Genomic DNA, 22,010 nt, shown 5'->3' on the forward strand with positions numbered 1-22,010 from the left:
CCCCGCATGACAAATTCAACTTCATTCAGAACAAAAAGGCAAAGAGGAAGCAGTATGCTGTGGCAAGCAACTGTGCTTAGTGAAGAGGGGAATGTGCTGACAATTATTCTATATCTGCTTCCTTTCTACTGTCCTTTTGGTGCTTTCCTCTAACTGGACAATAGGAAGAAGAAAAATGGAGAGAGAGGCCAGCTATGATTAGATGAGAAGATCAAATGTCATCCCTTGTAGGAAATTTCTAATGCTGGCTGGAAGTTACCCCTTGATGAAGTATGGGGCCAAGAGAATTTATAATTCTACCACATATGAGTGCTCAATAATTTTAAGAAGTGTTTGTTAACTCTTCAAGAGAAAAAGTCATTTAAATTAAATGTCCCCAACTCCATTAGATAAGAAATTACCCCAAGACCAGTTCATTCTTGCCTTATATTTTATTTTGCATGCTAGATCACCAACAAGCCACTAAGAGCCCTAGGTACACTGTGAAGATCATTGATAAGCCTAGGCCAGGATCTGAACCAAGAGTTCAGAAACTTTAGTGTTCATAGTAAGATCACTGGGGGAAATGGTTAAACATGCACGTTCCCAGGCCCCAATCTGACCAATTTAATCAGTTTCTTTAAAAGGATTGCAGTGGGGAGGTCTGCATTTTAACTTTCTAGGTGATTCTGAGGCAGGTGAATCCAGGACTTCTCTTGGAGGCTTCTGTCCCATTAGTGTCTCATTTGTAAATATCAGGGTCAGAACCATGATTTTGTGGGGCCTGAAGTTCACACAATTTGGTGGACCTTGTTTAAGGAAAATATGAAATTATGAATTTAAAAAGTTGGCACTGTGATTTGGAAGGAACCTAGATAGAAGCTTCACTGGCTTCATGGTTGAAAAGTCTAGGTCTCTCCTCTACTATACAAAAACATGCTATACTTCTATACTCTGGTCACCAACACAACTATTTCCCCCATGCAAACAAATTCTCTGACACCAGCTGGATGTCCTACATTTTAACATAATTCTTAAACTATCTACCTGGAAATAGCATCACATCCCATAGATTAATGGCTCTGTCCTACAAGACTGCTCCCACTTCAGACATCAATAGCAAGTCCAGGTTGTCACCTAGGTTTCTGATTAACCTGTTAAAAATGAGTAGTTCCCATTACTCCCTCCTCTTCTATCATTTGCTAGAACAACTCTCAGAATTCAGGAAAATGGTACACTTATTAGTTTACTCATTTATTATGAAGGGATACAATTCAGGAACAGCCTGAGGAAAAGATGCATAAGGCACAAATGTGGGAAGGGGCTCAGAGTACCATGTCCTTCCCAGGTGTACCACCTTCCCAAAACTTCCATATGTACACTAACCTAGAAGCTCTCCAAGTCCCATCACTTAGGATTTTTGTGGAGGATTCATAACATAGGCATGATTGATTAGATCTTTGACCATCAATGATTAAGTTAATTTTTAGCCCCTCTCCTAAGAGGTCAGTTGCTTGGTCTGAAACTTTCAATCTTCCACTCATTTGGTTGGTTCCTTTGGCAACCAACCATCATCATTAGGGGCTTTTCAGAAATCACCTCATTAACATAAACTCAGGTGTGGAAGAAAGGGTTTTTTTGTGAGTAATAAAATATACCTTTTTATTCTTACCACTTAAGAAGTTCTCAGCATTTTAGGAGTTTTGCGCTAGGGACCAGGAAGGATAAAGACATATGTGTTGAAGGATAAGAAATATGTATTTCTTATTATAAATCACAATATCACAATAGGAAGTCCACCTCTGCTATCATCAAAATGCTAATTTCTCACTAGTGAAATTGCTTCTACCAAAGAATCAAGGAATACAGTGTTCAGGTTGAAAAAAAAATTCTTTATGACAGTTCTAAAATTAGGCCCTTAGGAAGTATATAAGCACTGTTGATTTAAGTAAGTGAGGTCTCCATTTTCCTTTTCTGCTCAGCAGTTTTTATTCCTTCCATGATAATTTCCCAAACTGTGGCACTGTACAATGGCAAATTATTCAACCAAGATTAATTTGTGAGTCAGTAGGTTGTCCTGAAATAAAATAGTAACTTATCAACTTTTTAGGATGTACAGAAGTTCTTAAGTAAAATAAAATTTTGGGTGTCATGTACATGTTATTAAAATAGAAATGCCTGGGGTGCCTGTGTGGCTCAGTAGGTTAAGTGTCTGACTTTGGCTCAGGTCGTGACTTCACGGCTCGTGAGTTGGAGCCCCGCATCGGGCTCTTTGCTGATGCTGATAGCTCTCGGAGCCTGGAGCCTGCTCCCGATTCTGTGTCTTCCTCTCTCTCTGCACCCCCCCACCCCAACCTCTCAAAAATAAACATTAAAAAAAAGGGAAAAAATTCTGCACCCCCCCACCCCAACCTCTCAAAAATAAACATTAAAAAAAAGGGAAAAAAATAGAAATGCCTAATAAGAAACGAATTTTAATGTTAATTATTTATTAAATACTTTACAAGTATTGATAAATGTGTTACTGTTCCTAGAAACCTGGTTAGGCTGGCACAATTTATACTCTGAACAGTTACTTTCCTGAGAGCCTTCATTTGATTAATAATTTTCCCCATGCTTAGTATTAGAAAATAGGAAGAATACATGGGTTGAATGGCTGTTTCTGGACCTCAAGATGTTACTGTACATACATCTCAACTACAGTGTTTTCCATAGGAAAGCACATGGAAAGACATCAATATAAGTAACTTTTTTCCATCTTAAACATCAGACTTTTTAGGATTTTTCATTTATTTATTTATTTATTTATTTATTTATTTTAATTCTCTTGTGGCTTCAAGTTTTGTTTTTGTTTTTTGTTTTTTTTTGAGAGAGAGAGAGACAGATGGACAGACAGACAGCATAAGCAGGAGAGAGGGCAGAGAGAGGGGGGACAGAGGATCTGATGCAGGCTCTGCGAGGACATCAGACTTCTGTCTCCTGGCTGACTGAGCCACCCAGGCGCCCCTTTCATATTTGTATTTGAAAGACAGCAAGAAAAAAAAATGGTTTGTAGGTCCAAAATGTACAAAACCAAGTTAGGCACACTTAACTCAGTCCCTACTAATGATAGCCAAGGAGTTGAAAAATAGTCTATTTAAGAAATTAGATTTTTGAATAAGAACAGTAATAGCAAATGTGACAGATCGAATCTACGTATGAATTCAGACCTGAAAATGTTGTCCCCCTTGGGGTCAAGGGCAGGTCAGTGTTACTTAGGTGGCATTCCCTGAATGGCACATTTACCCAAGGGATGTCCTGAGCTGGGACTTTGCAGGTGGCAAAACCAAATAAACTGACTGAGAGGTGAGAATTCTTGCCCAAGTCCTTTAGGCTGTCAAGTCTGTCATTCAGGTGGTTGGAAAAATTTTGCTTTTGGGAATCAGAGTTCAAGTCTCAGCAAGCGACTTGCAGAGTTGTGTGTGTATGGCCTGCCAGCTCTGGTCAGTGTCACCAACACCTCTGTTTCATCCTGACAGCAAGGCATCAGCACAAAGAATGCCGCAAGCCAGGCCCTGCTGCTAATTGTCCCCTTTTCAGTTCTTTAAGACCTTGACTGCCCTGGTCTAAGCATGAACATTTGCATGTGTTCCAATTTTTCTAATTGTGGATATATTAGCATTTTTTCTCCTTCCAGATGGTGATGTGAAAAAGGGCAACCGTTGAAACTCAGTCACTCAAGTTAATATTGCGTCTCTTTCTCTGTAGGTCAGGCTGGCTGCAAATATGTTGGGAGCAATTTGGAACTCTGTGTGTGCTGGGAATCGGGGTCTTTGCTAGGTATGGGGGAGGGGAGTGGTCTGGGAGTCCAATTTTCAGAGAAAACTCACCAGTTCCTGTCAACTGAAAGAAACGTTTCATGCACATGGTGGGTCAGAATGTTATTTTTATAATATAAACCACCTGGCCTCCTCCTAGTTTACCTCTGCTGCAAATGCTATTCTACACACATACCTAGACCAAGGTCCCTGGTAACTATTACAAAACCATGTTGTGTTTTGCTCCTTGTTTTTTTCTTTCCCCTTTTTTCTTTTATTCCTTTGCTTTTTTCAAGTTCAGGTGAAGACAAGATGAATTGATCAGGGCTCAAAGTTTTGGTTTATTTTTATAGTTGCTTTGATGTAAAAGGACTTGGCTCTGATTGCACTGAGAGGGATGGAGGGGGGACGGGGCAAGATGGAGTCAGCTTTTCTTCCTCACTCAGCAACTCGAGAGACAGTATCTTCCTAAAGCTCATTCAGCTAGGGGCTTGGAGACTCCTGTGAAGATAGTCCCAAGTCTTTATTTACTGTGGATTCTCTTCCCAAGCATTTCTTTCACTGCACTCTGTTCTATTTGGAGGCCAAGCATCTCTGTTCACTTTGCTCACTAAGAAAAGACATAGATTAAAGTCAGGGAACAGGGCTGGGGAATAAATACAACATCTCATTAAAACAACATGCACTCCTGGGATGCCTGGGTGGCTCAGTCGGTTAAGCATCAGACTTTGGCTCAGGTCATGATCTCGCAGTTTGTGAGTTCGAGCCCCACGTCTGGCCCTGTGCTGACAGCTCAGAGCCTGGAGCCTGCTTTGGATTTTGTGTCTCGTCTCTCCCTGCCCCTCCCCCACGTCTGCTCTGTCTCTCTCTGTCTATCAAAAATAAATAAAATGTAAAAAATAAATAAATAAAAAACAATATGCACTCCCAGTTTCATGGGCAAGTCATTAAAGTCTTGACATATGACTTTCAAATGGGAAGGGGCTATAACTAGCCTTCCTATCTTTGGGTCTCATTAGTTGCAACACAGGATGCTTTCCTGTGGAGATTTCTACCAGGAAATGCCTCCTTTAGAAGTTACGTTATATTGCATGGTGTGCTGTGCATTTGGGTCAAGGTGTACAAGTCTGGAGACAGAGAAGAGAGGTCATGGATGATTTCAAATAGAAATACTTTGCATTAAAACAGCTTTAGTGTAGGGTAAGAGTCTCAATTTTCTGGCAAGAACTAAATCTCTATTTGGGACACAGAATGTTAAGGCTAGGCCTTATTTAATAAACAGTGAAAAAAACATTATGATTCCATTTCACCAAGTCTATGAATTAATCATATTTTCTATTAGTCCATGTCTCCTGGTAAAAACTTACTTTTATAAACTTAGTTTGTTGTGATTTAAATATACTTTTAATTCCGTGGACTTTGAGAAGAATCATTCAATGCATGAAAGTGTAAAACATGTGTTTTATATCTGATAATACAGGGGAAGTATGCTTACTACCATAAGTAACTAAAACACAATAAAATCAAACAGTCCTCTCCTTCTTTTAGGCCATATATATCCTGGAAAAGTAGCTTTTCTAGGTATCTTCACAGGCAAAAGTTTTGGTGTGAAAATTAAGAGGCATAAAAATGAAAAGCCTTTTAGAGACAGAGCTTTGCTAGGAGCTCATCTGCTCCGTGTGTTCCTCTCACATCTCTCAACTGTGCAGCCGTGTTATGCAACACCAAATATTTGTTGAAAAAAAATCAATCAATGGCTTGCCTCTGGAAATATGAAATGTCTCAGTTCTGTGGGGTGGTTGGCAATACACAAAACAACCTAAATACCCGAACCATGTTTAACACCTATATTTATTTTCTGTGAAGAAATTTTAACAACAGCAAAATGTTTATGTGAAAAAAGATATGATACCCAAATGGCTTAGTGTCCTGTACTTCAAATAAATCGAGCTATCACATCAGTGTTTTAGCCAGGGGACACATTTTTTATTCAATCCCAACTTACGCACATAAATAATCGCATGGTCTAGTACTACACTCAAAGGAATTTTTGGTTTTTATTCCAAATAAGAATGAAGTTTCATTAATCCAAATCACTCTAGCAGGCTACCTGGAAGGCCACGTCACTGGCCGGAAAACAAAATTTGAATCAAACCTTTTAATCAAAATAGAAAATAAGATAAAATACTCAAATAAGTTCTCCTTTTGCATTTGAAAACAGAAACAGCTGCTGAAGCAGTGAGTGGCTTTCCTTCTGAGTTCATCAAAAGGGGAGCCAGACGTTGATCTGATGGCCTCTGTGTTGCTCTTATTGTAAAAAAATGGAAATTACTGCAAGTTTTCATGGTCATGATATGTGGCTAGGGAAGGATTAACTGCCTAGACGAAAATGGCATAAAGAAAATATGTCCAAAATGCATGAATTCCTACCTAATGCCTGTAATATTAGAGGATGGTTTCTGTTATAAAAGACACAATAAGAACTAATGTGTTTCAATATAACTTTCTAAAAGAAAAATAATTTAATATCAATAGGTCATTTATTCATTGTTTTGAAATTCAAAAATGAATCATATTTTCACTTCTCTTTTTCTAATACATAGTAATTTAGGAAGGCATAGTTTAAACAAGATTATGGCTGCTGTCTTTCCCTCCGGCTCTTTGTTTTTTTGTGGCTTGTGGTGTCAAGACTAACTGAAAGTTCTTTAATTAGTCTTCTTGGACACAAGCCTCCCATTTACTTCAGTGGGAGGTTTCTTTGCATAAAACCAGTGGTTTGTGTCCATCAGAGCCTTTTGACTGCTTTCCTTTGATTAATCAGAAAACTAAAGCTAAGTCTGAATACCATTTTTCTAAAGAATGAATGGGCATAATCTCTTACAGCTTTCATGAAACCAGAAGGATTAATCCTTCAATCCAGTCCCATACTCCACTTCAAGTATTTTCAATTACTTGGCACCATTGGAGGTGACGTCCATGGCTCAGTAAGAAGGCTACTGCTGGCATAATGGTTTCTCCATGTCTCAGCACATGGTCTTGGCATTAATAATCCATCATGAAATGATTTGCAGTGCACAAGGGTGACATTTGATTATGTGAAAAGCATTGCAGGAATGAGCATGTAGGCTCTTACTGGCCAACTGCTGGCAAAAACATGATGAAATGTTATATGGTGAAAATAACATTTAAGATGGTTTCTGAACTGACAAAGAAAAGGGTAAGGACATTGCTTTAGGAGAAATTTTCTTTCTTTTTTTCTATTTCCTGGTTTTCCTTTCTCAAATCATATTTTGGAAGGCCAAATGGGTTAAGGGACCAGATTTGTCAGCCAATCACCCAAACACATTTTCAAAACATTTGATTCAGGAAATTCTGCATCTTTTAAAGCAACGATGTTAACAATCCTCCTGAGAACCTTAAAATATAATGATTTAAACATAAGGTAAAGGAGACTCTGAAATGATCAGAGAAATCACCAAGAGGCTTCCCTATTGAAGAGTTCAGTTTTCTCATTTTGTCTTCTATTTTTTAAAGACCACAAGGAGGATGTTGAATGTACTATCTAGGGGAAGCCCTATCATTTTAAGTAGAAATTTATGAGATGATTGGGAAATTCATAATTCTCAGTGTAGTGAAAGCAAAAAACAAAAAAAAGAAAATTTGAGTTTCTTAAACTCATGTGCTCTAGACCCATGCACTGATCTGTCATATACATTATATTCTAGATATATTATAATGAATGCACTTATTACATAAGGACAGACATAATGAACACTTGGGTGAGAGGATGGCCAAATCTTGCTTATTCATGGGCATGGGTATAGGGTGGAAGGAAAGTTATTATGCATAAATTAAAGTCAGAGAGACTTAGATGTTTTTTACAATAATATTTTTAAATTAAGCCACAGATATGAACATAATAATATTATCTGATTTTAATGTTTCTGACTTTTCCTTGCCAGCCCACCATCTTATAGTTAGGTAAAATACCTTATTTGATATATTGTATTGCATATAATAATATATATACTATTTTATATATCAATGAAGAGTGATCGTATACAATAATGGACAAATATAAACTTCAGTGATTTCTTTAAGTTTATTTATTTATTTTTGAGACAAGAGTGTGAGAAGGGGAGAGGCAGAAAAAGAGAGAGAGAGAGAGAGGGAGAGAATCCCAAGCAGGCTCCACACTGTCAGTGTAGAGCCCAACGTGTGGGTTGAACTCACAAAGTGTGAGATCATGACTTGAGCCTAAATCAAAAGTTAAATGCTTAACCTACTGAGCCAGCGAGGTGCCCCTAAACTTCAGTGATTTTTGAGATTTTTTATTCATTCATTTAGCTATTCCTTCAACAAAATTTATTAGGCATTACTATATGCAAAGCACAGTGCTTGGAGTCATAGGGATAGGATACAGAGCCTATCTCTGAGGCATTTACATTTTATTATAGACTGTGCATATGCATATAAGTATATGCATATAAGTAGTAGCTAGAAGAGGTCAAGATATAAATGAAGAACAGTTAGGCTGAAGCATTGAGTGTCAGAAGAGGAATTCAGGGAGATAAAGTTGAAAGGGAAAGTTGGGGTCCAGTTTAAGGAATTTAAACTTTAATAAGAAGGTAATAGGGAGCCACTGAAAACCTTTTTTAAATTTTAATTTTGAAATAATTGTAGACTTATAGAAGAGTTTCAAAGATAATACAGAGACTTCCCAAAACGTAGTCAATATCATCTAAGTTTTTTTAATATCATCTAAGTTTTCATGTTTTTCAATATAATTGTTTATGTAGTATTCTTATATTATACTCCTATGATTGCATTCCTTTTATCATGCTTAGTGTAGTGTATGCTTTGTATTGTTTCTTACTCAGAAATTCCAAAAATGTTTTTTATTAATCTTTTCAAAAGAATAGTTCAGTTTTGTTGACCAGGTTTGCCATTTTTTGCCCTATGACATCAGTTCCTCCAAACCTATCTTACATAGAAATTCAATCTACATTAAAATAAAACCAAAAACTAAAACCCAAACCAGTGAGATCAATTACAAATCTAGTATCAAAAAAAAAGGCTCTTGATCCATCTGTTAAGCAGAATATTTTCTCTAAGTCCCACGGAACTCTGTGATTCTTTCATCATGATCCTGTTTGGAATATGGTAGGCCATTTCCATATTATAGAAATTTTACATTATAGAAATGTAAAATAAATTTTCATAAATTTCCATATTATAGAAATTTTACATTATAGAAATGTAAAATAAATTTTCATTTCTATATGAAAATTTGTGACTTCTTTAACTCAAAGAAAATTGTTTCTGTTATATATTTATTCACCACTATTTCCTTTGTCTCTTTCTAGAACCCTTATGAGATTAATGTTTGCCTCCAGGATTTATCCCCATATCTCCTGTATTAATTTTTTTCCCATCTCTTTGTCTTTTTGCTCTATGTTGTAGAACATTTACTTTACTAATAAAATTTTTACTTTGTCATCCTTTACTAATTTGGCTGTGACCTATATCCACTCATCTATTTACTCCTCTTTTATTTATTTATTTTTATTATTCTAATTTGGCAACCATATTTTTAAATTTCTTGTTCCCTGCCTTGTTTCATAGCTATTTCAAGGATAAATATCTTTCCACAATTTTCTGAGGATTCTCACTGGAATCCTCTCTTATGTCATCTGTTGCTTGAATTCTTTATATTCTTATGTTTGTTTGACTTGGCCTTTCTCTTCTGTTTTTAGTTTTCCTCAGATGTTTGGTGGTCTTTAGACCATTTACATTCATGGACAAAGAGATTCATTCAGGTAGCTGGCAAGACCTTGTTCTGTGGCTGAGTAGTTCTGCCACAGAGCAAGTTCTGCCTAGAAGGTCTCCTCTGAATGAGAAGTCTGATGGAAGCTCTGTATGAGTAGGCAAACTTCACCTTAGAATGCTCAATGATGGGCCTGCAGGTTCACATGATTTGGGAATCCCTTTCTCAGTTGCTGCCTTTCTTCCCCTTCCCCTCTCCCTCATCCTTGTCTAAGTATCTGTGGTTATGTTAAACTCTGTTTTGAGGCTTCTAGACCTGCCTTCAAATCATCTTCATTAGGCAACTCACTGTCATTAGTCAGAGGTCAAATAGAGGTCCACTGTTGATCAATGTTCAGGGTAGGAGAAAGCAAGACCTCCGTAGCGGGCTGGGCCAGAAGTTTTGAAAACAGTTCCTGAAAATTACTGTCATGCTACTGTCAGAATAATCCTTCTGAAACACATTTGAATGTATCAGTCTCCTGCTCAGAATCCTTCAGGGGTTCTGATTGTATACAGAATAGAACCTGTTCTCCTTTGCAAAGTATGAAGAAAATTTATGGTTTGATATGAGTGCCTATTCCATCATCTCCTACCATTTCCCTGCCACAGGCACACTTAGGCTTCCCAAAGTCTGAAAGTGCTTGTGGTTTTCTCTTCCTCCAGGCCTTTCCACATACTGTTCTGTATGCTAGGAATGTCATGTCCCCTGTATTGACTGGCAAAGACACCCTCATGGTTTGGGTCTATTTATTAGACTCACTCCATAAAGGTTTGAAATAACAAGTAATAGATACACAGTAGCAGGATAAAATAAATGAGTAAGGCACACTAGGTTCAAAGGGAGAGTAAAGGTAGAAATCTAAATAATATCAAGTATAATGTTAGTCCTTAATTACGTGACATTAAGTTTTGTAGACTCACACTGCAAAGAGGTACACTGTAAATTTGCCTCTGGGGTTCCTAGTTGTCAAACCTAAGAGGGAAACTTGAGTGCTTGTTGAGCATATAGTTCATAAACTATAATTAAAGCATTTTTGCCAGTTATGGAAAATTGAGAGAGAAAGTTACTGCATTAAAGGAGTACTTAGAAAGGTGACTGGTAAACTGAGAAGTTTCTTCTTTATGCTTTCATTGACCCTCATCTATAACTATTTGATTACTATAATTTTTTTGCACACTTATTTCTTCAAGGTATGGACTATATCCTCATCACTTGGCCCAATGCTTGATATTTCCTAGTCAATGAATATTTGTCATATACACTGGACAATCATAAGTTGATGGTTAATATAGGCAATGTTTTTGTGTGAGTTGATATACAACTAGAAATGCATCATCATTTACGTTAATCATAAACAAAATAAAGATTTAACCAACTAAAAGAGCCTTTATAATAATTACCAAAAAATACTTAGAATACCTAGTATGTGCATATAAGTATATTGCATATATATCTGATATGACTCCCAACTAACACCACGGATATTATTCCCCATTTCAAAATCAGTGAAATCAAGAAGTTAAAATCAGCTTCCCAAGGATATACAGTTATTCAGAGGCAGAAGTTGGGCTTAGTACAAGTGCCTGAACTCAGACCTGTGAGTCTCAACCTTTGCTGTTGGTTCCTGCTTTGGTGTGTAGTAGATTGATTAGCATTTGATTACAAAATTGATGGAAGGCCCCTGATGGAAGGACTTTGCAAGAGTTTCCTTGTTCTGTATGGTTTATTCTAAAATATTCTGAGGGGAAAGGCAGCAGCTATCAGCAAATAAAATGCTATAAAATTAATTTTCCACAAAGAAATATCACTTAATTTAAAACAATTACATTTAAAAAAATTGGAACACCTGACCAACCTGTATATATAATGGAATGTGACACAACTTATTTTTCACTACGACCAAGAAAGCTTATAATGTTACCATTTTATAAAACGACTTACTCTCTTAACCCAATTAACTTTTCCTGACCAATTTATGGTTGTTTCTTACCTGAAAGTTGCCAAAACAGCTTCCCCCTGGGAGGGTCACATAACTCACAAAGGGAGGTCCTGGAGATGGCAGTGACTCATAGACCACCACGCCTTCACTTGGGAATGCAGCCCTCTGCTGCTGCTTGCTTTCCCAAAATTCCTGTAACATTGACACAACATTCACTGAAAAACACAAAAAAAACACAATCGGTTATTAAGGAAGGATGTATTCTGGCAAAAACAAAATTTTATTTGCATGCTGGATTGTGTAACATGTCATTTCCAATTTAGGCAGAACAGTATGTACTGTGGGAGTGGGAGGGAGTGCTTTCCTATTTAATGCAAATGTGTTTACCTCTTTATGAGTATGGCTCAAGTGGTTTGGTACCCTAATTCTAATAATGTTGCATTATATTAAATTTACTTTATAAATTAATTTTTAATATCAAATTAAAAACATCACTCTTTCTTCTTTGAAAATTTGTTTCAATAAACTTTGTTTAGAGCTATGGTTATCCATGGCCCCTGCTCCCATTTCTCATAGATTCTTACACTTACAAAGTGAAAGCCAAATTTGGAGGTAAAGATATAAACAATGCGATTTTAATTGGGACCCACCTAGTATAAGATTTAAGAGGAGACAGGCAGAAAGAAGAAAACTCTTTCATGCTCCTCTCCATCCCAATCTAAAGGAGAATGAAAGGCAATTGTGTAATAAGCAGGAGGCTGGAAAAAGCCATAAGTGAAACTAATAACATGGAGACCTTGTTAAGGACTACGTCTGTTAGATGACTTCAGAAAACATAGTAATGGCTATAGCCATGTGTTTTAGATTAAATGACCTGTGATAGACTGCAGAAGTTTCAGATCAAATTTGGTTGGTTTGTTTATCCTGTACTGCAAATTGAATTGTGGAAATTAACAAGGATAATAGAATTGTAGCATCAAAAGAGACCTTACAGGTCATGCAGGCAAAGTTCTGCCTAATGTAGGAATGTCTTACACAACACTATTGACAGCTGCCTATCTGGCTTGCGCCTTAACATAGGGAAGGAGCTGGCACTTGGCACACCTTGAGGCAGCCTGTTTCAACTCTTAATGGTTCTGTGAAAAGATCCTTTTTGGGAGTAAGCTGAAATCTGCTTTTCTGTAAGGTTCCTGCAAGTGGTCTATTTCTCATTTCTGGGGCCTCACAGAAGTTTATCCCCTTATCCACATGAAAGTCCACCACATGCATGAAGGCAATATAGGACATCTGTTGTTTTTGCCTGCCTGGCATTTGCTTCCCCTCTTTGTGGGAATAGCATAAAGGTTTTCTTTAAACAATCATCTTTCCTTCAACCATGTCTTCTTCAGGGTTGAGGGATGGAGGTTTGACCAAAGCCAAGTCATTTAGAACCAATGAGTGCAGGACTTCTGTTGGAAATGTTGGAAGACCAGATTCTCCCCTTTTTCACTAGGTTGCTGGGAGGATACGAGGTAAGTGTGGCACTGCCCAAGCAAGGGAGAAACGTGGCTGAGAAGAAAGCCAACACAGAGAAGTGTAAAACCAAGAGATGGAGAAAGAAAGACTAAGTTCCAAAGAAATACTTTGAGCCCCTGAGTCAATGAATCTGCTTTTTCCTTAATCATTTTGTATTGGTGTCTTTCACTTGTATGTGAAAGTATACTAATACAGACAACTCTCAGGTTTCCTCAAGTTCTGGATTAAATAGTTTTTGTTCTTCCAAACAGTCTTTGCATAATATTGTGCCTATGTCCTTTGCATTCTCCTAAATACATTCCTAACTGTGCTTCAAAATGTTGGGCTTCAATAGTTTTCAGGGAGTCAGGAAAGTCACAGAGTTTAACCTGGAGGCAAAAACAATGCACAACCACCTTCTAAGTTGTTTACTAGAGCACGTGGCGCCTTTACCTCATTCCTAGGTCGTGGATCAGTTTCATAGTGTGCAGTTCAGGCAAATTCTCAAGATGCCTAAGGAATCAGATGCCTGTGTATATTTTAAAACTGTAATGGTTAGTATTTAAGAAGTGTTTTGAAAAACAAAAAGGAAAACATAAGACTATCAGAGGGTGTAGGTGAATTAACTAAAAAGTACATGTTGAAGTGGTCAAGGTGAGATTGGTCATTACAGAGTTTTTCATTTATTCAAAAATATTTGAATAATATTTTCTACCAGTTGATGTACTTCTAAATAGAACTTTTATATCCTAAACTGTATTTTTGCTACTCATCTTCCCTGGCCTCCCAGCTCTAAGAAAGCAAGGATTTTTGAGCTTTCTGGTTTGCATTTCTACTTGCATGTGACCACCAGAATTCAGCAGGATGTCTTAAAGACTGAAGCCTAAAACAAAAGCCAGTAAACTGTTGCTCTGATAGAACACAAGGCACAATAGACTGCTATTTTAAGTCAGTTCATTGTTGGATGAATTTAAGCTGAGAACTGAAGTTGGAAGATGAAGACTCATGATAGTCTAGGTAAAATGAACACAAGAATTTTGGCATGCAAAGCTATGTGGATTAAAGAGTTCAAAGGTATGTAATAAGTAGATTTCTATATGAACACGAGTAGCAGTTTTCAAATTTTTCATTCTGCAACCTTGGAAGACTTCTTTGATAGTTCTGTGTATGTCATCACCTCTAAAGAGTACAACATATGTACATGCACACACACAATCCATCTTTCTATCTCTATCTCCTCTTGTCGACTGGAAAACCTGATGAATGGAGTGCAAAGGGAAGAAGGCCAGCTTGCTATTTGAAATTCCAAAGAATCAGTATAGCAGAGGATACTCTATTTATGAAACATATGATCCTTTATTTTTTTTGAAGTAGTAACAACAAGGTTTATGGGCAATGTCAAAGGAAATGCAAGCAGAGGCTTAAGTTCTGCTGAAGAAAACCACCCAAGTTTGAGGATAGGCCTCACTACACAATTTAGTCCCTAGCCACAATTGCCCTTTGATGCTCAGCTAATGATCCTGTCTCCCTTATTACAGAAAAAAATTGGGCTACCAAGCATGTGATATCCATCCCCACATCTAGTGACCCATCTGCTCAAGTGCCCAGATCCACATTATTTCTTCCAGTCTCAAATGGCATTGTTCTGGTAGTAATTCTCTTCACCTCCTATTTTTAAAGGTTTCCTCTTTATTCACAACTTCTCAGCAGCCATAGGCATGCTCAAGATAATGAATCAATCAATCAGTCAATTAAATGAAACACTCAACCTTGGGACTATTTTTGGCTATTAGTTATTAATATTTTCCTGTTGTGGCTAAGCTACTAGAAAGAATATCTTATATTACTATCTCTGATTCTTTATCTTCCATTCATTTTTAACCCTCCACAATCTGACTTTATTTTTCTGCACTTTATTCCGCTGAAACTGCTCTAGTAAATATCAACAAATCTTAATTTTCAGTTCTTATGTATTTGACCTCTAACTGTATTTGACATAGCTGGTCAGTTTCTTCTAGAAATGTTCATATCTCTAGTCTTTTCTGACAGTATTCATCCTGATTCTGCTTTTCTATTTTTAACCATTTGCTCTCAGTTTCTTTTCTGGGTTTCTCTTCCTCCGTTACCCCTCATGTTGATCTGAATAAAAATCTTGTCTTTTCTTGCTTTCTACCATTTTCCTTAAATGACAGAACCTAGCTCCATGACTGTATCTACCATAATATAAGCCAACGGTTCCCACACCATTCTCCTATAGCTCCAACCTTGTTAATAGATACTTGCTTATTAGATGTCACACAAATTCAACATTTTCCAAACGCAACTAATTTTCTTTCCCAAAAACTCTTCTCTTCCTCCTGAAGTATTTAGAAAGTAATATTATGACCTACTCAGTCACCTAAATCAAAAACCTGGCAGGAACCTTAAATTTCATGTCCTCTTTCCATTCTAATAAATGCCCAAGTTTTACCAATTCCATATCCTAATGTCTTGCATAATCTCCACTTCCTCTCAATCTGTACTGCCATTGCTGCATTGGTTCATATCTCATCCAGTATACCATAATATCCTCCTGACTTCCATTATTCTCCTATCCAACCCATCCTCCAGTTGTTTCCAGGGTAATCTTCTAAATCTCACAGTTCATAAAATCATTAACATTTTTTTTTTAATTTTTAACGTTTATTTATTTTTTATTTGAGAGAGAGAGAGACAGAGTGTGAACGGGGAGGGGCAGAGAGACAGGGAGACATAGAATCTGAAGCAGGCTCCAGGCTCTGAGCTGTCAGCACAGAGTCTAACTCGGGGCTTGAACTCACAAACCACAAGATTATGACCTGGGCCGAAGTTGGATGCTTAACCAACTGAGCCACCCAGGCGCCTCTCATTCACATCTTCTTAAAATCCCTCTCTGAGTCCCTCATTACCTATAAGATAAATAACTCCTTGGCAAGGCATAGAAGACTCCATGTCTTGATACTCTCTTGTTCCATACAAGCCACCTCCCTCCTCTCTCCTCAAGACACCTTCCAGGCCCCTTACACTTCCTTGAATTTTATGTTAATGGCAAGCCTCTTACTTCCATTCCTCTTCTTAGAATGCCCTTTTCCCCAGTGGCTGTTGACTTCTTGCATGGTCTAGTTATCTTTTAAGATTCACTTTCAGCATCAACTACTTAAAAATAAAAACAAAGCCAAAATAATCACAAAATCCTTGTTTCAAAAACTTCAATTCTCTGAGAAGCAGCATGGATATCACTTGGGGACTGGTTAGAAATGCAGGATCATAGGCCCGACCCCAGGCCTAGCGAACCAGAATCTGCATTTAAAAAAAAATTTTTTTTTAACCTTTATTTATTTTTGAGACAGAGAGAGACAGAGCATGAACGGGGGAGGGTCAGAGAGAGGGAAACACAGAATCTGAAACAGGCTCCAGGCTCTGAGCTGTCAGCACAGAGCCCGTCGCGGGGCTCGAACTCACGGACCACGAGATCACAACCTGAGCTGAAGTCGGACGCTTAACCTACTGAGCCACACAGGTGCCCCCAGAATCTGCATTTTTAACAAGATTCTCAGGCAATCTGATGCACATTAAATGTGCATGCACATCAAATGTGATGCACATTTGAGAAGTCCTGTTATAGGAAGAAGTTGCTATTCTGATATCCATGTGTACCTATTATAAGCCAGGCACTATGCATTTTCTCATTTACTCTTTATTTTTTTTAATGTTTTTATTTATTTTTGAGACAGAGAGAGACAGAGCATGAGCAGGGGAGGGGCAGAGAGAGACAGAGACACAGAATCCGAAGCAGGCTCCAGGCTCTGAGCTGTCAGCACAGAGCTTGACGTGGGGCCCAAACTCGCGGACTGTGAGATCATGACCTGAGCCAAAGTCAGACGCTTAACCGACTGAGCTACCCAGGTACCGTGTCTCTTTTAATCTTTATAACATCCCCTACAACTGGGTATTATCATCCACAACTTATAGATTAGACATTAAAGATGCTAAAGGTACAATCAAACAGCTACTAAGTCTTAGACTTGGGATTTTTAACCTAGTGCTGTCTGAGTTTATAATCTATGCTCTTTGTTCATTCTGAGACACTCTCTAATTATGGCAGAGTTTAGGTTGTTTTCATGTGTGCCTACCTCTACTGAAGACAGTGCTCTTTAGAGGAAGAATTACATCATTTTTTCTTTCCACTGAGTCTGGAACATAGTATGAGCATAATTAATATTAGTTGAGTATTTGAATACCATCAAAGCATAAAAGATGTGCTGCATTTGCGAGGCTGTTGGCAATGTGAGGCTCTCCACAAGAATTACCTCACCTATGTTTTCCCAGGGGGCATTTTTTTTTTTTTTGACACGTTCTTGACAAAGTCAAATAAAGCAAAGGCCAATATTTGTATTTTTTCATTCAGGTTATATGACATATTCCCATGGAATTCCCTTGGAATTCCAGTTCCCTTGGAACTGGCATAATGAATGAGCAGCCAGGATGTGAACAGGTATCCTGATGACCAATCTTCAACCAACACTTTGCTCTGGTTTAAAGCAATGGTGTAAATACCCACTGATTGTATACCTCAGAGAGGGCAGTGACTGGGCCTCCCATTCTAGTCCCTTCTTTCAAGTAAGGATGACTAACAGAGAAACAAGAGGAAGAAGAGGAAATGATAAAAGACTGATGAGGAGCTTGGACAGGCTTCCTGGGCAGAGGGCCATGAGCAAAAGCCAAGGTCAATTCTCTGCCTGATTATGCCCTCCATCTTAATGTCAAGAAGCTATAGTTTGGAACATATCATTTTTGGTTATGCATTATTCCTCTCAAAGTTTAGTAAAGTTTGTTTTGTTTTTTTTAACTTTCTACTTTGTTTTAATGGACACTAAAGAAAAAGGTCTTTATCCATAGCCAGGACAAGATAAATTGGTCATCCACAGTGAATCTGGACACAATATGAGAGAGGTAGTGCATCCCCAGCTAGACTGGGATAAGGTAGATGGTTAACAATTTGCCTAATGCTGGAGTCAAGACAAACTGAGCAGCCCTCCTAGTTCACGGTATAATACCCACAGGTCATCAGTGGTTTTATGTTTTTCAAGGTAACTAATGTTAAACTGGTAAAATTACTACAAAGAAATAGAATATCAAATGGCTGAGACTAGGGGTGTGAGAGGAGTAGAAGGAGAGACAAATGTTGGGGAGGGCCTAAGAATAATAGCATGAAATTCAGTTCTTTTTTGTGACTTCTATCAGTTTATAACATCTGAGAGTAAAGAAAGGAATTAAACCTCTGAATTTACTGTGCACATCAAACTTCTTAATCCTTTGCATTTCCCCAAATTGCTTTCTCAGGCACAAGTGATTGACCCTGATATGGACTAAATATTTGTGCCTCCTACCTATCCTTCCTTCCCCCAATCACCAAATCCATATGTTAAAGACCTAACTCCCAGGATGATAGTATTAGAAGATGGGGCTTTGGGGAGGTAATTAGGTTTAAATTAGGTCATTGGGTTGGGGCCCCCATGATGGGGTTAGTGCCCTTATAAGAACAGAAAGAGATGCCAGAGCTTCCTATTTTGGCGATGTGAATATACAGCAAGAAGGCAGCCATCTGCAAGCCAGGAAGAGGTCTATCACCAGGAAGCAAATATGCTGAAAACTTGATCTTGGACATCCCAGCCTTCAGAACTATGAGAAAATAAATTTCTGTTGTTTAAGCCAACCAGTCTATGGTATTTTGTTGCAATAGCCTGAACTAACATAAACCATTTCGGAAGTTTTGATTATTTTGTGTATCAACAAGAAAATTTGCATTGTAATTTATAGGCATTATTAGTATGGCTACTTTCTTTGTCATTGTGTTTTGAAATTTGAATATGACAGAGTTTTCAGAGTGGTAATTCTATCTCCAAAAAAATCTTTCATAAATGAGGATTTCATTTTTCCCTTCCTCAAGCTTTCTTTTTGATTATAAAAAGATGAGCATTAAGGATTTCACAGAAGGCAGATGACCAGTGAAGACAACCAACAATGTGGAATACCTTTACCATCCAACCTTTGATCTTTTCTATAGAAACCCCCAATCAGTTTCAGCAAAGCAGTATCTTTACTTGTTCCTGAACATATAGTTCTTATTTTTTACCTGTCCTTTGGTTCAAGTTCTCCCAGGAGTGTTGTTTCTGCTCCTCCCCTCTATCCATCCAAATTACTCCCACACTTCAGAGGAAATACCACCTATTCTATCATGCCTTACTCATGGGTTCCAGCCCATATGGATCTCCTTTCCTGAGCTCTCATTCCATTAGTGGCCTTGTGTCTTAGCACTTAATCTTCTCTAAACCATGCTAATGAAATGGATGTGGTGTTCCAGGCTAAACTGATAAAGTCAGACTTGGCTGGACTTCTTTCTAGCTAGAGGAATGAAATGCATTCATCTTACAGAATACAGTTTTCTGTTATTTAACTCACAGCAGACTGTGAGATTCTGGAGGGCAGGGACTCTGGTTCATTCTTTTCTGTAGCCTTCTTGGTATACACCACAGGGCTATTCATCTGGAAGCAATTGTGGAATTCACTTGGGATATAAGAAAACTCTACCTTTCTGAACTATTTGAGTGCAACTGAATGAGTTTGTAGAAGGTAAGTGAAGTCACTAAAATTCCTAGAGAGGTCAAGACTTCCTTCTAGAATAGGAGGTTTCATGTATGAACCACTGTGGTGCTCACACAGCATGGATATGGTGGTGGCAGCCATGCCTCAGCTGGAGATGGTGGAGTAGGGGCAGAAAGATGAAGCCTGGTCAGAGTAGACACATGATTATTACTCACTTTGTAACAAGATCTTCACTTTCTTAAAAAGTAGAGTTTAGGAAGCCCCTGAATAGAGATGGTAAGTAATTTTGTCTTGGAGTGCCAACTCAAACACACTTACGCTGACTTGCCTAGAGCAATGTGTTGAAAAGGATTTGAAAGTAGCTTCTGGCATTAGTGGAACATAATTAACCAGCAATGTGTACTGACTGGCATAGTTTATCTGATGACCATGACCTTGATGATATGGATTTAAAAAAGAAGTTCATAACAGGCTTCTTCCCATAACAATTTACAGTTTGATTGCAGAAATAATATATGATAATATAATTGGTGAAGAAAATATTAAGAGTGCTACATTGTAGAACAGAGATGTTTTTAAAGTAATATTTAAAACCTAAAAATTTATGGCACAAGAATTCAATCCACACAGGGGGAAAGCAAATGAATGTGGACTGAAAAGTTCAGGAAAAGTCTGCCCTGGAGGAAGGCCTAAGCTGAGCCACTTCAGAAGAATGAGATATAGACCATGATGAGAAAGAAGCTGTGCTCTCCAAGGAGTAAGGATGGCTTGACAAACAGAGTAAGAAAAATAATGTGTCAGCCAAGGAATTGTTTAAGAGGGCATAGGAAAGGGTGCCATTAGGAAAGGGGTATGATTTGATAGGAGACAGGGTAAGAGGACTTAGCTTCCTTTAATAACTGGAAATCAACCCCACTGTCCTAGTGCCCCAGCTTTACCCGAGTGGGTGAGAAAAGCAGGAGCACAGAGTCCCTTGCCCTTTGTCTTTGCCTAAGGTGCTGTGCTGCTTGTGGTGACTCCATCCATGAAGACACAAGCACAGACACTTGGAAAGAATGTATGGCTGCTCTTGTACATCTGAGTGAACCAAAGAGAGGGTTTCTGGGAGGAGTTCGGGCATAAAAATCTATGAGAAGTGGGTAGGAGATGAGGCAGGCGAGAGAAGGCTCATTCTGCAGCCTGGAAGAAGCACAAATCCCCTTCAGATAAGATCATCAATAACCAGACACTCAGAGGGCTTTTATCCTACAAATTTGGAGCTTGTCATTTTCACGGATTGGATGCGTGCGATGCAGATGCCAATAGCGAGAAATGATCTATGTTTTCATATGGGCATTTTGAGATGTATAGAATGTAAAGGCCCAAGGATTATAGAGCGTGTTATAGAAGAATCCTCAAATACAGACACTGGTTCAAACACAAAAAAATGTATACTGTGTCTTCTCTCTCCACCTTTTATCAACTGGCAGGCAGTTCACTCAGTAGTTAAACTCATGGAACCTGGAGTCAGAATGCCTGGGTTTGAATCCTGTCTTTACCAGTCAAAGGTACCCACTTAACTACTCCAGTTCTAACTGTAACATGCAGTACTTACTACACAGTTTCTGTTAGGCTTAAGTGGGAAATGTCAGAATACAGCCTCACACATAGTAAGCACTAGAGCATTAGCTATTATTTGTGGTTAGAGAAGGTGATGGAAGAAAGAAAAAGGCATGATTATATGCTTGCATGTGGCATCTTTGAAACTGATTGTTCCTGGGTTGGAAACCATATCATTAAACAGTCTAAAAAAAAGTCTGCAAGTCTGAAAATTCTCTAATTGTACACATTGTGCTATTTATTTCCAAAATATGCAAAAAGTTCAGAAATGGTAAAGGGAGGCCTCTTTTGATACTATTTGCTGGTAAAGACAAAGCTTCATAATAGCCAGAAAATAAATGGATGAAATGCTACATCTCAAAATCTGGAAACAGAGATGTTTGTCCATATTATTCACTTTATAATGGACGCTAAAGGCAATACAACTGCTTTTAGCAAACATGACAGGGGCTAACTTTCACTTAAAATTAATGCTTAATGACTGTTTATGCTTCAGGAAAATAGAAACATTATAGTTTGTTGCCCAGTTCAACTACCTAATATGAGATAAGTCCTAAGTGGAAAAGATTCATTTTCTAGCAAAAAGGGATCTTAAAAGTATATTACAAATCTACCAGAAAAAAAGAACCAATTTCTTTTCTGCCTTACAGAGAAAAAATTCTAGCTGGGTAAAATATCACTTGCCAAAAACAGTTTAAGACAAATTGGAAAGGCTACCATTTAAGGATAAATCATTAAGAGGCTTTCAAGATGATTAACATATTTTTAA

General features: G+C 37.9%; 1 protein-coding gene across 5 annotated transcripts in view; it reads right to left on the reverse strand.

Annotated features, from left to right (window-relative positions):
• Nucleotides 1–22,010, reverse strand: part of LIX1 (limb and CNS expressed 1) — a 57,136-nt gene that overhangs the window by 21,518 nt on the left and 13,608 nt on the right. For all 5 annotated transcript variants that reach the window (XM_053225156.1, XM_053225153.1, XM_053225154.1 and 2 more), the window contains one exon: nucleotides 11,576–11,739. In XM_053225156.1, coding sequence (XP_053081131.1) covers nucleotides 11,576–11,739 — 164 coding nt within the window. The remainder of the gene's footprint in view (nucleotides 1–11,575; nucleotides 11,740–22,010) is intronic.

Source organism: Acinonyx jubatus, chromosome A1 (genome assembly GCF_027475565.1).
Source record: "Acinonyx jubatus isolate Ajub_Pintada_27869175 chromosome A1, VMU_Ajub_asm_v1.0, whole genome shotgun sequence".
NCBI lineage: Eukaryota > Metazoa > Chordata > Mammalia > Carnivora > Felidae > Acinonyx > Acinonyx jubatus.